We start from the raw sequence: 18,373 nt of genomic DNA on the forward strand, positions 1-18,373 counted from the left end.
GCAAATAGGTACCAGCACGCCAATATAAATAAAAGCCCAAAAGCAAGAAAGCCAAGGTTGAGTAAGGTTGGAAGGGAACTCTGTCATGTGGTGCATTCGGCTCAAAAGTGACCGCCTCCTTCCGGCAGCTGCAGGATTCATTGGTGGAGAAGGGGTGGAGTCAGATGCTCTCACTGGGTATCTTCTTTGTGCTGCAGAAGGAACAAAAGAGGAGCTCCAGACTTGCCAGGACACCAGCGTAGCCAGATCCAATCTGGAATCTCTGCCATCTTCCTGGTGTCACGCACGCGTGAATAGGAGACCGCGGACGGACCTTAACATGCTTCGGAAGACGTTCGCCAGCAGGGAGTGGCGGGGTACTAACCTTTCTCCTTTGCTTTCTTACAGAAAAAAAGACGCTCCGCCACCATAAGCCTCATTTGCCCTCAGCACGTTACTTCCGCCCTTCCTCCGCCATTGTTCCTGACGTCATCAATCCCATCTTCCCTCAAGGTTCCTTCCCAGCATTCCTCCACTTCCGACTCCTCCTACATAAAATGGCCGCCGACGCCATCTTCGGCGTCGAGCATTTTAACCTATTTGTGTTTATATTTTGACCTGTTTTTTTGACTAAATTGTGGATTTTTCTGCAATATACGGGGCCGGACACCCCAAACCTTTATGCTGCTTGTTTTAGCATCTTTTACACTGGCTAAGATAGGGAACATCCCTCCTTTAATAGTAATAATACATTTTATTTATATAGCGCCTCTCCTATGCCTTTCTTCTTGTATTTTCAATGGACTGGCATCCCGTCCAGATACTTTACCTCATCCCACCCTGGATGCCCGCCTATGCACCCCATCCTTTACAATGGATATCCCAGGCATCATAAATTTATGGCAGGCAACCAGGATATCTCCATAATGGAAGAACCGGGTGAAAGAGCAATGCGCACAGCATTGTGTCCCCCAGAGCACTAGATGGTAGCCCCACTGGGTTGCTACAGCACTGTGGGTTTCCACAGGGCTTCATGGGAGTTGAAGTACAGCACAACCCTGCTGGGTTTCCTGAGTGCCACCATGGGGTGCTGCAGGGACTGGAGAGCCCTACTTCATTACCCTTACCTGGAAATGCTTCCTGGACTTCCCAGAAATACTCACATGTGCAGCATAAAAGAAGTTTGCTGCCTTCATTCCAGGAACCAGCGTAGGGAAGACGCTTGCTAGAGGAGGAGTGGAGGTGGAAGGAGAGGCAGAAACACAGAGACAGAGAGAGAGAGAGAGAGAGAGAGAGAGAAGACAAAGGTTGTGAAGTGTTTTTGTTACTGAACTTATCCCTGCTGTGTACTGTGTAGCACAAGTGGGAAACTCTTGGGAAGAGTTTCCCACAGCCAAAAAAAGCCCGAGTGTAATGCTAGACTTGTGCCTCGTGTCTGTCTGCGTTGGTTTGGGGAGCTGAGGACCACAACTTATAATGGTGGTGTTCCTTTAATTAATAATGACAGGGAGATTTTCATATGCGCAGAACTACCAACGCTAGCAGTTTTACAGTTCAAACAACTTGAAGAAATATTTGCTGAGCCAAAACCTTTCCTACCCTTCCTTTCTGAACAAAATGAAATTAATTAAAATGTGGAGGGCCTATTTGAATTAGCCCGGCTGCTTCATCACCTCTGAGCCACACTTTGCTCAAAATTAAAACATGTAATTTCCTGTCTTTAATAAGATCGCTTGTATGAAATATGTGATTAATTAATGCGGCGATAGTATGAAATAAATCCATTTTAAGGGTCACAAAGAGACTCAGTTACTCTGAGTTCTTCCGGCAGCTTGAGACACCAATTAAATTATTTATTTTCATAAATTTTAATTTGTTCATTTTAGCACAACTGTAATTAAGGGCTGGAATATACGGCGCTTCAGTAGTCAAACTTACCACAGATGTGGTAAACTCTTAGTTTCAACCTGGAAGGCCAATTTTTGGGTATAAAGGCCCACCTACTTATCGTCATAATCCTGCTGGCCTGAATAACATCCTATGCATATCCGCAGGGCCGGAATTAAAACCTTTAGAGACCCTAAGCACTTCAAAGATTTTGGTGGCCCTGTACACAGTTGAACCTCGGAACTCAAACGTCTCCAGACTCGAATAATTCAGAAAGTGAACGAGTTGTTTGATTTTATTTTATTTTTTTTGCCCCCAACCTCGAAAAAAAACTCAGAACAATGACATCCTGCTAAAACTTATACGGATCAAGAGTCGGCCGTGAGGAACCGAGACAAAACCAAACAGGTCTACGTATGCCTATGATTCAGCCTTAACTTATTTTGTAATAAAATGCATTGCATTTTTCCATTCCAAACGATGGTACATCACAAACATTTGTAGTATAAAAAATGCATTATTACAACTGTTTGGTATGTACCATCTGTTGGAATGACAAATGCAATACATATATCTCAGGCATTCTGTATGGGATTTGTAAAAGCAGTGTTAATGTTTGTGATACGCCATCTGTTGGAATGACAGACACAGACACTTATCCTTTTATTAAGGGTGATACCCATGCAGATCCGTCTTCTCCTTGAGATCAATATTGCTTTTAATCTTCACTTCTTTGAAAAACTGTGCAGAAACCAAACGTTGTAGCACCATCAATGTAATGACCCCTGGGGGTCGGGAGGACTAGAATTAGACACTTTATGCCGGACTGATTGCAACTGGGCCTAAAACAGAACTTTGGCTTCTTCAGCGGCTGCTACCACCATGCCACCCAGATTTTCTAGAGGTGGCACACACTCACAACTGCTTTGTCCCCTTGTCCTGGTTTATACTCCTGGGACATTCCAGTGAAAACTTATTTTGTAATAAAATGCATTGCATTTTTTCATTCCAAACGATGGTGCATCATAAACATTTGTAGTATAAACATGCATCATTACAAACGTTTGGGATGTACCATCTGTTGGAATGACAAATGCAATGAATATATCTCAGGCATTCTGTATGGGATTTGTAAAAGCAGTGTTAATGTTTGTGATGTGCCATCTGCTGGAATGACAAATTTTATTGATAAAAATGTTTGTGGTGGGTGGTACGGTGGCGCAGTAGTAGTGCTGCTGCCTCACAGTTAGTGGACCCGGGTTCGCTTCCCGGGTCCTCCCTGCGTGGAGTCTGCATGTTCTCCCCGTGTCTGCGTGGTTTTCCTCCCACAGTCCAAAGACATGCAGGTTAGGTGGATTGGCAATTCTAAATTGGCCCTAGTGTGTGCTTGGTGTGTGGGTGTGTCCTGTGGTGGGCTGGCACCCTGCCCCGGGTTTGTGTCCTGCCTTGTGCCCTGTGTTGGCTGTGATTGGCTCCAACAGACCCCTGTGACCCTGTGGTTAGGATATAGCAGAGTGGATAATAGATGGATGAATAGATATTTGTGATACTCCATCTGTTGGAATGACAGAGTCCTATCATCTAGACAGGTACACAGACACTTATCCTTTTATTAAGGTTGATACCCATGCAGACCTGACTTCTCCTTGAGATCAATATTGCTTTTAATCTTCACGTCTTTGAAAAGAGTGTCTCCACAGATCTCCTGTTCTAAAGACGTCCTGAAAGAGTTCTTGGTGAACGTGTTATTTTTTTAAACTTTTTCTGGAACTTTCCCATCGAAAGTGATTATCATGGCCCCTAAGAAAGTTAGCAGTGAGAGTAGCAAAGCAAAGAGGAAGCTCGTACGTGTCACAATTACAAAAAAAAATAACGAAACAAAAGTGGTTCACATGTGTCGACCCTTACGGAAGAGTACGGGATGACCAAGTCGACAGTAAGCACAATTAACACAAGCACAAATAATACAGATGTAACTAACAGTTGCAAAAGGTGTCAAAACATTACTGAAACAGAGAGGGCCTGTCATTGAAGAAGCAGGAACGTTAATGTTGGTGTGGATTCACCAGAAACAATTCTTTCTGAGGCAATGATTTGATTGCCATCAGCTCACCTCATTGCAGTTAAATTATCATTTCTATTAGTTGTATGTGTTTGTCCTTCAGTGCATTGATTTCAGAGGTTTTAGAATGGTTTTTATCATTAGTTATGTACGTGTATAGGTATAAATAAGCAATCATCTGGGGGTCTGGAATAGCTCAATCAAAATTACATTATTTCTTAGGGGGAAAGTCGATTCAAAACTCAACCAAATCAAAACTCGACCAGCCTTCTGGAACGGACCAACTTACCACTGTATGTCTAAGCACCCGAGGCGTGAACAGTAATTAGGGGAATCTCTGTGTGCAAACTCAAAACACGTGGCATTACAACTATCTATTATGTTATCATATAACGATATCTTATGAAATGACAATGTTTTCAGATTATCATAACATTTGCATATGATAATGGTATGCTATTTATTACCGTCATGCCATAAATTATCATAGAATTGAAAACGCTGCGCTGCACACACTCTCATGGGACGACTGAACAGGACAGCCGACATGACAAAGATGAGAACAATTACGTGAGCCTCGGTGGACCATGTGGCAGTTATCTGATTTTAATTTTGTTGTAATCCCAAGATGAATGTTTGTGGAGTCGAAATACACAAACAAGTCCCTTCTTCCGTTCCTTTTCCCAGTCCTTCTGCCTCCACTCATCTTCCAGCAAATTTTGTTCTTCTTCCTCCCGACTCTGACTCCCTGAATAGTGTCGGCTGCCTCATTTTATAGGACACCCGGAAGTGCTCCAGGTGCTCGACGACTCGCTTCTGGCAGTGTGGAGGGAGTGCTGCCAAACAAGGCTCAGTAAATATCGGGGCCCCGCTGCAAGCCAGGGGGACTGCCTTCTAGAATTCCAGGGGAAATAATAATCATAATATAATAATCTCTATATATAATCTTCATTTAGATCTTGATCTTTGTTTGTCCGCGAATGAATTCGAAGAAGAAGCACTAGATGGCAGTAGAGAGACAGCTAAAAAATAGACATTGCATTAAGAATCTCCTCCAGGCTTATACTACTGAAGACTGTAGTACGCCAGTCACACCTCAAAACACAGACATTCAAACTAAACAAATTGTTATGCTTTAAATTAACTAAAGAGACCTTCATTTAGATCGTGATCTTTGTTTGTCCGCGAATTCCACGCATGCATAGACCACCTTCCAGTTTAGTACGTTGTTGTTACTCACGGATGTCAACAATGTGCCGGAATAACGAAAGGGGTGGTGGACAGTGTTACGCTGGTTAGCTCCTGAGGCCTGGTTAGAGAATTAGATTGCCAAAGATAAAAGGTACGTGCCTACTGTCACGCATGGGCGAGTAGGAGGCCGCGGGCGGACCCGAAAGTACTTCGAAGGACGTTTGTCGCTAGGGAATGGCGGGGTACTAACCTTTCTGCTTTCTCTTTCAGGAAAAAAGACGCTCCGCCACCATAACCTGACCGCACCGCGTCCACTTCCGCCCTCCCTCCGCCATCTTCCCTGACGTCACGGATCCCGTCATCCCTCACGCCTCCTTCCCAGCAGTCCTCCACTTCCGGCTCCGCCTGTATAAAATGGCCGACGCTGTACAGACGCCGCGCATAAGCAAATGTTTTGTTTGTATTTTGACCTGAAAAAAAGAGTTTTTTGTAAAGAGTATTTTTTTGTTGCAACAGTATACGGGGCCGGAAACCCCAACCCTTCATGCTGTGTTGTCTTTACTTTTTACAGTGGCGTAGTCGGCAGGATAACTGCACTGAAGAATGACTGAAAGGCAGGACCTCAACACCGTGCTGCAGGGCATGAATGCCCAGATCCAGTCCCTGCAGCAAGCACAGGCTACTACTACCCGGGAGCTGGAGGCCGCAAGGCGAAACTCATGGAAGCCGAGAGGGTAAGGGCGGACCGCCGTCCAAACCTCCGTCCCTTGTACCAATGATGGAGGCGGACGACATCGAGTCATACCTAGGGATTTTTGAGAGGACGGCCACCCGGAACGAGTGGCAGCGGTCCGAGTGGGCGCCCCTTCTGGCGCCTACCTAAAGGGCCAGCTGCGGCCTATTATGACCTCCCTGAGGAGGAGGCCGCGACTATAAGCTCCTGAAATGGGAGATCCTGGCGCCACGGCATTACGCCGAGCCAGCAGGCGAGTGAATGGCGGGCTGGCAGTTCAACCCGAAGCCGCCCGAGCACAGGCCTTCGACTTCTGGGGCAAAATGGGTCGCTGGCTACGCCCGAGGGCCCCAAGCCCGGAAGGTCGTTGAACAAGTGGCCTGTGAGGGCCTGGTCAACGCACTGCCCGCCCCTCGCCCAGCAGGTTCGGGCGCCATCCATATACGGATATGCCAGGACTCCTGGAAGTCCTAGAGCGCCAGCTCGCGGTCTTCCGAGCCGGGGCAGAACGGCTAGCTCGCTGGAACCGCGGGACGGGCGGCCATCCCCAAGCCCTCTCGGCGCTGCAGAAGCACCTCCCAGAGCCCGAGAAAAGCCGGCCTCTCCGCGCTGTTACAAGTGTGGGGAGACCGGCCACCTGCTACCATCCTGCCCGCTGAACACCCCCATGGAGCCGATGGACTGCACCTGGACCTCGGCGAAAGGTACTGTACTCCGCCGCACCCCTTGGCAAGTCCAACACGGGAGTGGTGTTAGTAAACGGGCACTCGGTGGTGGCTCTTCGACCGCAGCAACATAACCATTGTCGCCGCTATGTCTTACCGCGACAGTGGCTAAACAAACATGTACGGGTCACTTGTGTACACGGAGAGACCAGGGCTTACCGCTCCGCAGCATGCTATCTTTCCTGGAGGGGGATTTGTCCAAACTGATGGTCGCGTGTTGCCCAACCCCCTTTCCAGTGATCCTGGGACAAGACTGGTCGCAAAGGAAAAGCGGTAAGCCACGCACCACTCCTGGGGCCTCACTGGGTCTGGCTATGGAGGGACAAGGCGCCCTTCCCGCGGTCTCCACGCCATGCACTAGGGCAAGCCAAAATGGCGCAGGCACAAGGGGGGCGGTTTCTCCGGCCACGCGCCCTGAGCCGAGACCTCCCACCGGCGAAGGGACGAGTCAAGGAGCGCAACCCCCAGTCCTTTGTTAGATCCCCTGACGGCCTAGACCACCAATTTCGCTCCACACCTGCCTCATTTAAGAGGGAACAATGGAATGATGATTCCCGCGCTTTGCCAGGAATGCATTGTTCTGCCGGGCAGCTCACAAGCAGACGGCTCCATACCACGTGGCCCCTTCTTTGTCTTGGAAAATGATCTGGTGTATCGGGTGGCAACTCACGAGGGCGAGGTGCGGAAGCTGCTGCTAGTTCCGCTGCACCTTCCCGGCGGGAGGTATGCGAACTGGCTCACGCACACCTCTTGGGCGCCCACCTCGGGGCCGAGAAAACACTGGAGAGGATCAAGCTCCGCTTTTACTGGCCCGGGATCAACGAGGAGGTCCGGCGCTTCTGTCAGTCCTGTCCGGACTGCCAGATTCGCCAGATTCCTAGGAGGGACCGTGCTCCTCTCGCCCCGATACCCTGATAGATGTTCCTTTGACCGGATAGGGGTCGACTTAGTAGGACCTCTGGAGCCTCCAACCGTGGCCACAAGTATATATTGGTCATGGTTGATTATGCGACCCGATACCCGAGGCGGTTCCCCGCGCCCGCTACCACCAAAAACATCGCACGGAACTTGTTAACCTCTTCTCGCGAGTGGGTATCCCTAAAGAAGTCCTCACGGACCAGGGTACCCCTTCACCTCAGAAACGTTCAGGAGGTTGCCAGATTACTGAGAATAAAGCACCTGAAGACGCCTGTCTACCACCCCAAACAGACGGTCTGGTAGAACGCTTTAACCAGACGCTTAAACAGATGCTTCAGAAGGTAGTCAGCGCTGATGGCAGGAATTGGGACCAACTCCTTCCCCTTGTCCTTTTGCCTACCGGGAGGTACCCAGGCCTCTACGGGCTTCTCCCCTTTGAACTGTTATATGGGCACAACCCCGGGACTATTGGATATCCTAAAAGAAGGTTGGGAGGCCGAGGCCCTTCCCTCCTCTAACATACTGGAATATGTAGCGCAACTGCGACAGGCTCACCAAAATCAGGCCTCTCCTCAAAGACCACGTGACTCGTGCGCAGGCAGCGCAGGTCCGATGCTATAACCGCAACTCCGTCCTCCGGGAGTTCCGCCGGGATCGGGTTATGGTACTCGTTCCCACGTCCCACTCCAAGTTACTAGCTCACTGGCTGGGGCCATACGAGGTTAAGGAAAGAAAGGGGCTCGTCGACTATTTAGTCAAGCAACCTAATCGTCGACCGAGCGAGAGGATCTATCATGTTAACTTGTTAAAGCCATGGAAGGAGCGGAGGAAACTCCCGAAACACATAGATCCCTCTCCCTGTTCGCTAGCACGGTTGCCCTTAACCTCGGCGACGAGCTAACGCCCATACAACGGCAGGAGATTACGCAGGCCATCTTCGCCATCCCCGAGGTGGTGAGCGAGTCCCCAGGTCGGACTGCTCTGATTGCCCACGATATAGTCACAGAGCCCGGAGTAGTCGTCCGGGAGAGGCCATACAGACTCCCGAGGCAAAACGCCGAGGTGGAACTGGAGGTACAGCGGATGCTGGACTCGACATCATCGAGGAGAGCCACAGTCCCTGGTCCAGCCCAATTGTCCTCGTTCCTAAGCCGGATGGGTCTTGGAGATTCTGTAACGACTTTAGACGTCTGAACCAGGTCTCCAAGTTCGATGCCTACCCTATGCCCCGCATTGACGACCTCCTCGAGCGGCTGGGTGCGCTCGATATCTGACTACTCTTGATATGACAAAAGGGTATTGGCAAATTCCCTTAACGGCTTCTGCAAAAGAAAAAACTGCCTTTAGCACCCCTAGCGGACACTGGCAATACAAGGTCCTCCCATTTGGGCTGCACGGGGCCCCTGCGACCTTTCAACGTCTGGTGGATAGAGTGCTGAAGCCCCACCAGTCCTATAGTGCCGCCTACCTGGATGACGTCGTCATCTATTCCGGCACCTGGGAGGAACATCTGTTGCAGCTCTCGGCTGTCCTCGCGACACTGGCTAAAGCCGGCCTCCGTATTAACCCCCGTAAGTGTTTCTTTGGCTTAAAGGAGGCCAAGTATTTAGGCTACCTTGTGGGACGAGGACAGGTGAGACCCCAGTGTTCCAAAGTCAAAGACATCCTGGAATGGCCCCGTCCGAATACCAAGAGACAGGTGCAAGCTTTCTTGGGGCTAGCGGGGTACTACCGCCGGTTCGTGCCCCGTTTCTCCGAAAGGGCAGCACCCTTGACTAGTTTGACAAAGAAGGGCGTCCCCTGCATGTGGTATGGGGCGACAGAGCGGAACACGCATTTAGTGACCTAAAACAGGCCCTTACGTCGGCACCGGTATTGCGGACCCCAGATTTTGGGCTACCCTTTATCCTCCAGACCGACGCTTCGGACACAGGCCTCGGCGCCGTGTTGAGCCAAAGCGTTGATGGTGTCGAACACCCGTGATGTACCTAAGCCGGAAATTGTTGGACCGAGAGACCAGGTACGCGGCGGTGGAGAGGGAAGCCCTGGCCATTAAGTGGGCCGTGACTTATCTCCAGTATTATCTGTTGGGTCGCGAATTCACTCTGGTGACTGATCACGCTGGGCTTCAGTGGATGTCCCTTCACAAGGAGTCGAATCCGCGGGTCACCAGGTGGTTCCTGGACTTGCAGCCCTATAAGTTCACGGTCACTTATCGCCGCGGCGGCCTTCAGGCCAACGCCGATGCCCTCTCCCGCATCCACGACCTCTCGGTTAGGTCCGCCCGACCGGATGGTCTTGGGCTGAGGGGGGGGTCGTGTCACGCATGGGCGAGTAGGAGGCCGCGGGCGGACCCGAAAGTACTTCGGAGGACGTTTGTCGCTAGGGAATGGCGGGGTACTAACCTTTCTGCTTTCTCTTTCAGGAAAAAAGACGCTCCGCCACCATAACCTGACCGCACCGCGTCCACTTCCGCCCTCCCTCCGCCATCTTCCCTGACGTCACGGATCCCGTCATCCCTCACGCCTCCTTCCCAGCAGTCCTCCACTTCCGGCTCTGCCTGTATAAAAATGGCCGCCGACGCGTGTACAGACGTCGCCGCATAAGCAAATGTTTTGTTTGTATTTTGACCTGAAAAAAAGAGTTTTTTGTAAAGAGTATTTTTTTGTTGCAACAGTATACGGGGCCGGAAACCCCAACCCTTCATGCTGTGTTGTCTTTACTTTTTACACTACGTAACATATGAATGAAAAAAAGACAGTGGGTAAAATGAATGACAACGTAACAGCACGTTCTGGAAAATATTACTGTTACGTTGTAGGCGACGAGTGCTGCGCGTCTCACAGTTGTACCGTGGCTTGCTCACATGTCAGTGAAGTGATCCCTGTTTATGCTTTAAAGAGCCTGGATACCTATGTGTCCCCCTTTTATAACCATTGCTCCGTGTATAGTGCCTTACTCTTTGGATTATCACAAAGCAACCTGTGAGATTGGACAGCATCAGGAGTGGGCAGGAGGAGGAGTATAGGAACCTAATCAAGAACTTTGTTAAATGGTGCGACTCAAACCACCTACAACTGAACACCAGCAAGACCATGGAGCTGGTGGTGGATTTTAGGAGGACAAGGCCCCTCATGGACCCTGTGATCATCAGAAGTGACTGTGCAGAGGGTACAGACCTATAAACACCTGGTAGTGCAGCTGGATGATAAATTGGACTGGACTGCCAACACTGATGCTCTGTGCAAGAGAGGACAGAGCCGACTATACTTCATTAGAAGGCTGGCATCCTGGACGGTGGTGTGCTGGGGAGGCAGCATAAAGATGAAGGACGCCTCACGCCTGGACAAACTGGTGAGGAAGGCAGGCTCTATTGTAGGTACAGAGCTGGACAGTTTGACATCTGTGGCAGAGCGATAGATATGTACAGTTGTGCTTGAAAGTTTGTGAACCCTTTAGAATTTTCTATATTTTTGCATAAATATGATGTAAAACATCATCAGATTTTCACTCAAGGGCTAAAAATAGATTAAGAGAAACCAGTTAAACAAATGAGACAAAAATATTATACTTGGTCATTTATTTATTAAGTAAAATGATTGAATATTACATATTTGTGAGTGGCAAAAGTATGTGAACCTCTAGGATTAGCAATTAGTTTGAAGGTGAAATTCGAGTCTGGTGTTTTCAATCAATAGGATGCCAATCAGGTGTGAGTGGGCACCCTGTGTTATTTAAAGAACAGGATCTATCAAAGTCTGCTCGTCACAACACGTTTGTGGAAGTGTATCATGGCACGAACAAAGGAGATTTCTGAGGACCTCACAAAAAGAGTTGTTGATGCTCATCAGGCTGTTGAAGGTTACAAAACCATCTCTAAAGAGTTTGGACTCCACCAATCCACAGTCAGACAGATTGTGTACAAATGGAGGAAATTCAAAACCATTGTTACCCTCCCCAGGAGTGGTCGACCAACAAAGATCACTCCAAGAGCAAGGCACACGTGTAATAGTCGGCGAGGTCACAAAGGACCCCAGTGTAACTTCTAAGCAACTGAAGGCCTCTCTCACATTGGCTGATGTTCATGTTCACGAGTCCACCATCAGGAGAACACTGAACAACAATGGTGTGCATGGCAGGGTTACAAGCAGAAAGGCACTGCTTTCCAAAAAAAAGCATTGCTGCTCGTCTGCAGTTTTCTAAAGATCATGTGGACAAACCAGAAGGCTATTGGAAGAATGTTTTGTGGACGGATGAGACCAAAATAGAACTTTTTGGTTTAAATGAAAAGCGTTATGTTTGGAGAAAGGAAAACACTCCATTCCAGCATAAGAACCTTATCCCATCTGTGACACATGGTGCTGGTAGTATCATGGTGTGGGCCTGTTTTACTGCTTCTGGGCCAGGACGGCTTGTCTTCATTGATGGAACAATGAATTCTGAATGATATCAGAGAATTCTAAAGGAAAATGTCAGGACATCTGTCCATGAACTGAATCTCAAGAGAAGGTGGGTCATGCAGCAAGACAACGACCCTAAGCACACAAGTCGTTCTACCAAAGAATGGTTAAAGAAGAATAAACTGAATGTTCTGGAATGGCCAAGTCAAAGTCCTGACCTTAATCCAATCGAAATGTTGTGGAAGGACCTGAAGGAGCAGTTCATGTGAGGAAACCCACCAACATCCCAGAGCTGAAGCTGTTCTGTATGGAGGAATGGGCGAAAATTCCTCCAAGCCGGTGTGCAGGAATGATCAGAAGTTACCGGAAATGTTTAGTAAGGGGGGTCACAGCAGATACTGAAAGCAAAGGGTCACATACTTTTGCCACTCACAAATATGTAATATTCGATCATTTTCAAGTATAATATTTTTGTCTCATTTGTTTAACTGGTTTCTCTTTATCTACTTTTAGGACTTGAATGAAAATCTAATGATGTTTTAGGTCATATTTATGTAGAAATCTAGAAAATTCTAAAGGGTTCACAAACTTTTTCACTGTATGCTTTGAATTCCAAATAAAGGTTGTTATGATTGAATCTAATATGTTAAAAAATGATTTATTAAAGTATATGGGGCTGCTTTGAAATAGAAAAAGAAGTTTGGGGAGGATGTTCATATTGACAGTGTTGATTCTACCTGCTAATGTGAGATGAAGGGTGGACCATCAATGCACATCTTGTTTAATTTTTTCCATTCAGTCAGCACAATTTTTCTAAAAAAGAGCTTTATATTTACTTGTGATATTTACCCCTAGATAAACCGATGTGCTAAGATAAATGGGAAGGCATCCAGTCTAGTACACTGTACACTTTTATTCAAATTAATTCTGAGTCCAGATATCTTCTGAAAATCTACTAGTGCTTATAGGACTGCTGGCTGTGAGTCAGGTATATGCAGTACCATATCATCTGCATATAGTGATATTTTCTGTTCAAGTCCTCCTCTGAAAATCCCCTTTATTTCTAATGCATTGTGAAAGTAAACAGCCAATGGCTCAATGGCGATTGCAAAGAGTAAAGGTGATAGGGGGCATCATTGTCAAGTACCGCATTCTAGTATGAAGTAATCTGAAATAGTGTTGTTAATACAACCTGAGGATTCTGGACTAGTATAAAGTAGTTTGATCCATGCACATATGCTTGGGCTGAACCCAAGTGTGTGCAATGTGGTGAATAGGTAGTCCCATTTAACCACGTCAAATGCTTTTTCTGCATCCAAAGATAATACGATCTCTGGGGTGTTAGATTTTAGACGCTGGAGCCTCTTGCAAAACTGCAGGGTCTACAGAAGTACCCAGTTTGTGAATTCTGACCACAGACTTGTTGTTCCTACTCTTAGGATCCAGCTTAGGTCCAGTATGATACCACCTACTGGGAAAATGAACCTGAACTTGACCAGACTCCAAGATCAGGCTGTTTCTAATGAGTTTGCACGCAGTTTGTGTGAGGAACTTGCAGATTTGGGTACGACTGCCGATCCTAATGTGATGTGGGAGTCCTTCCATGACAAGACCCTGAAGGTTGCTGAGGATTGTGTTGGTGTTACCGGTGTTTCCAGAAGGAGGTGTTTCATCTCGCAGGGCACCCTGGATATCATCGAGAGGAGTCGCAGCGCACGGCTCAATGGCAGCTCTGGTCTGTACCGGGAGGGCGAGGGCTCCGAGGGCAGATAAGGAGGCATTTCTTAGAGGAATCTGTGAGCAAGTGACACACCATCTGTGGTCTAGCGACCCACGTCCTGCTTTCAGAGGAATCAAAGCATTACGTACATCTGAATCTGTTCCTCGGAGAGTCACAGTCAGGGCGGCTGATGGAACGGTCCTTACGGATGACACTGCAGTCGTGACTCGCTGGGCTGGCTACTTTGAGCAGTTGTTCAAAGCTGATCCTCCGGCTAGGACAGTGGTTCTCAAACTGTGGAGCGAGCCCCCCTGGGGGGGGGCACGAAGATGTGATAAAAAGAAAAGAAGAATCAAAAATGTGAAAAATACATCTATTGAAACCAAAACAAATTAACTTAAATTTCATTCTGATACTAGGAAAATAAATATAGAGTTAGATAAATGTCGATAAAAGTTAAGTAGGTATAATAAAATATGCATCTATGGTATATCATTCATTAAAAAAAGAACAAATTGGTATTAGTGGGCTCCTTTCAACAAAATGTTAGGGGGGTGAGATTAAAATTGTTATGAAAACTTAAAGGTTGAGAAACGCTGGGCTAGGATGTTGCATATCTCTAGGTCCACAGTTCTTGAGGCTGATCCTCCAATTAGCTGTGAAGCCCCCAGTCTCACTGAGATGGCACAGGTGGTGACCCAGCTGAGAGGACGAAAGTCTGCAATGATCTGTGGTATCTGGGATGAACTTCTCCAGGCTGGTGGTAAGACTGCCCTCCTGGCATTGCAAGCAATCTTTGCTTCCATTTGGGAGTCTGACATCATCCCAACTGACTGGAAATAGGGACTTGTCATCCCTATCTGGAAAGGGGAGGTCGATCGCCTGGATTACAGCAACTACAGGGGGATAACACTGCTCTCGGTGCCGGGTAAGGTCCTTGCTAGGGTTTTCCTCAATACGATCCGTGATCACCTGCTTACCTACTAAAGACCGGTACAGTCTGGTTTTACACCTAAGAAGTCTACCATCGACCACATCCTGGCACTAAGGTTTCTCATGGAGTGCAAACAAGAATATTGGTTTCTTTGCAGCCTTTGTCGATGTTCACAAAGCGTTCGACTCATTTGATCAAGCTGCCCTGTGAGACATCCTGAGGGTTCACAGGATCCACTCGAGGTTGCTGGATATCATGGCCGGCCTGTACACTGGTACTGTGAGTGCTGTGCAGAGTGGAAGCAGGACCTCTGCATTTTCCTAGTTGATATTGGGGTTCGTCAGTTCAACTCTGTTCAATACTTGTATGGAGTGGGTGTTGGGCAAGGTCATGGTGTTCAGCGGCTGGGGGTCATCTGTTGGTGAAGAAAGATTCACGGATCTTGACTTTACTAATGATGCTGTGATCTTCATGGAGTCAATGGAGGCTCTGGTCGGTGCACTCGAGAGACTGAGTGAGGAGTCTGAGTGTCTGGGATTGCGAGTGTCCTGATAAAAACCAAGAGCCAGGCCTTTAATGACCTCTTGGGCATGGCCATCAGCAGTGTGTCTGTCTGTGGAGAGAGTGTTGACCTCGTCGATAGGTTTACTTACCTTGGCAGTGACATTCATGTCTCTGGTGACTCTTCCTATGAAGTCAGTAGACGGTTTGGGAGAGCATTGGAGGGTCATGAGGTCACTGGAAAGGGGTGTGTGGTGCCCCTAAAAGGACGAAGGTCCAAGTCTTTAGAGTCTTGCTATATATGGTTGTGAGACATGGACGCTATCTAGTGACCTGAGACGAAGACTGGACTCCTTTGGTACTGTGCCTCTCTGGAGAATCCTTGGGTACTGTTGGTTTGACTTTGTGTTGAATGAGTGGGTGGTCTCGGAGTCCCGAATGAGGCACATTACCTGCATTGTGAGGGAGGGTCAGTTATGGCGCTACGGCCATGTGGCACATTTCCCCGAGGGTGATCCGGCTCGTAGGATCCTCATTGTTGGGGACCTGAGTGGCTGGACCAGGCCAAGGGGTTGCCCATGTAACACCTGGCTGCGGCACATAGAAGGTCATTTCTGGAGGGTGGGACTGGACCTTGTGTCTGCCTAGGGGGTTGCAAACCGAGATCCCGAGTTGTTTCGTCATGTAGTGGGTGCGGCAATGCGCTGTACCAGTGCATGCTCCCCAACTTGACTTGACTTGGTGTTAGATTTAATGGATGAATATATTATATTCAACAATTAGAATAAATTAGAAGCTAAGTGTCTTTAATAAATACTGTTTGGTCTTGTATTATTACAGAAGGAAGTATTTTCCCAATCCTTCTCGCTAGAACTTAAGAGAGTCATTATTGTCATTATTCAGGAGTGAGACAGGTCTGTATGATGAACATTGTAGTAAGTCCTTTTTTTTTCTTAGGAAAGATGGTAATTAATGCTTGGGGAAAAGTTTGAGGTAGAATTTTGTTGTCTTTAGCTTCTGTAAATAAATGTTACTGATAATAGCGGAGCTAACTTATTTGAAGTTTTTTTTATAAAATTCCACTGGGTAGCCAAAGGAGCCAGCTGCTTTCCCAATCTGGAGGGAGTTTATTGCGTCTAGTAATTCTGAAATTGTCAAAGGTTTATCCAGTTCCACAGCTCTAAGAATATCTAGTTGTGTTATCTGTGATGAGTTAAAGAACTCATTAAAATGTGTCTTATCTTCTTTAGACTGAGTGGAATATAAGGACTTGTAGTACTCTCTGAATGTTTGGGTTATATTTTTATGGTCTATAATTTTATCTATGTCTGTGTTTTTAACTGCTGGTATAGCATTGCGGACTCCCTGCTTTTAGATTTGTTGAGCTAAAATCTCATTGGCCTTCTCTCCTTACTCATAATAATGTCGCAATTTAAAGATAAGCTGTTCCATTTCTTTAGTAGCCGAGAGGTTAAATTCTGCTTGTGCAACTTGTCTTTTCCTATAAAGTGCCTCATTTGGAGACCTGGCGTATTCTAGATCTATATTGTGTGACAGATTAGGGGCAGAATCGCTCCCTTAAACCCTCAGACACCACGTCAGACACCAGGTAAAAGTCCAATAATCCTTTATTCGGACAATTGTACAGTGCTCGAGCACCCTCCTCTCCACAATGCTCATAAACTGTCAACAATAATCAATAATACACTCCACCACTCCCAGACGCGTTGCCACCCTTCCACCCAGCTCAGCTCGCCGTCTGGGAGCTGTCACAGTCCATTTATAGTCCGTGTCCTGGAAGTGTTCCAATCCCCAGTTCAATTGATTCTTATCACTTTCGGGTCAGATAAAAAGTCCTTTTCTTCATCCCGGAAGTACGTCACTTCTGCTGTCGCTTTGCCTATGACGCACTTCCGGGTTATAGGGCACATATGACTCTCTAAGTCTCCCTGCAGCGTCCTCTGTTGGCCTCTGGAGTATCCAGCAGGTTTGTAGGGGAAAACTCCATAGTCCATGATTCCCTGCTGGTATCCGGGGCACCGCCATGCTACAAGGAGAGCTGCATCTGGAGGCCTGGGAGTATTGGCCGGGATAAAAAGTCGGCCATGGACCACAACTGGTATACTCGCTGATTAACTCAGACTCCTTCCTATTTTCCAGTTTAATTTCGTGAGAAGGATATGAAATAACCTGTCCTATTAAAAATGCCTGCAAAGTTTCCAGTATTCCCGCTGAGACCTCTGGGGATACATTTGTCTCCAGAAATTAATCAGTTTGCTTGGATATGAATTTTGTACAGCTCTTATCAGCTAATAACAAGGGGGTTAAGATGCTAGGTAAGAGATGAGTGTGTAGGACTTAGTAAGTTATCAGAAGGATGTGGTCGGAGATAACAATAGCATTGTTCTGACACAATTTCATAATGGGTAAAAAATTATTGTCTATGAAGAAAACAATCAGTTCTTGAGTAACAATGATGAACTTGTGAGAAGAAGGAATATGCAGTAAGGTTAGGATTGAACTGCTGTAGAGCTGTGATTCCACACTCAGATAATAATAATAATAATAATAATAATAATAATAATAATAATAATAATGTTACATTTATTGAACGCCTTTCACAAACCCAAGGTTGCTTTACATACAGAGTAAAAAAATTACACAGATGAGAAAAGTTCATAGAAGAGGAAAGGTTTCAGTTGAGAATTAAAACTGCAGAAAGAAGAGCAATCTTGCAGAGACTGAGGAAGAGAGCTATAGCACTGAAGGACCTTCCTCCCAGGGTGGAGAGTCTGGTACGTGGGACCACGATGGAGATGACTGTTCAAGGACCTGAGAGAGCAACAAGGAGTGTAAGGAGCTGAGTGAGGTAGAGGGAGGCAAAGGTTATGGAGGGCTTTGAAGGTGAGAAGCAGAATCTTGAATTTAATCCTTAATGGAACCGGTGACCAGTGAAGCAGGGAGAGAACAGGGTAGATGTGAGCTAAACGCTTTATGAGGCTGTGGAGTTCTGAATATACTGGAGCTTCTGTGTAGATTTTGCAGGGAAGCCAATGAAGAGGAAATTACAGTAATCAATATGAGACATTATGAAACAATGAACCAGAGTTTGAGCATCATCAAAGGACAGAGGCGGGCAACGTTACGGAGACGATAGAATGAAATTTTGGAAAGAGACCTAATGTGTAGCTCAAAGTTAAGTGACGAATCAAACAAAACACCAAGATTTCCGACAACAGGAGCAGGTTTGACAAGTGCACCATCAACAGAAACAGAGAAATTGGATGCCTTAGAAAGGTACAGTGATATAAATATTCCGAGTG

At 47.0% G+C, this 18,373-nt stretch overlaps 1 protein-coding gene across 1 annotated transcript in view; it reads left to right on the forward strand.

Moving 5' to 3' along the window:
• Positions 1–6,301: 6,301 nt before the first annotated feature.
• Positions 6,302–18,373, forward strand: part of LOC120514350 (protein shisa-like-2A) — a 48,639-nt gene continuing 36,567 nt past the window's right edge. Inside the window, exon 1 of the mRNA XM_039734668.1 lies at positions 6,302–6,450. Within this exon, the coding sequence (XP_039590602.1) occupies positions 6,302–6,450 (149 nt within the window). The remainder of the gene's footprint in view (positions 6,451–18,373) is intronic.

This window comes from Polypterus senegalus, chromosome 14 (assembly GCF_016835505.1).
Source record: "Polypterus senegalus isolate Bchr_013 chromosome 14, ASM1683550v1, whole genome shotgun sequence".
NCBI lineage: Eukaryota > Metazoa > Chordata > Cladistia > Polypteriformes > Polypteridae > Polypterus > Polypterus senegalus.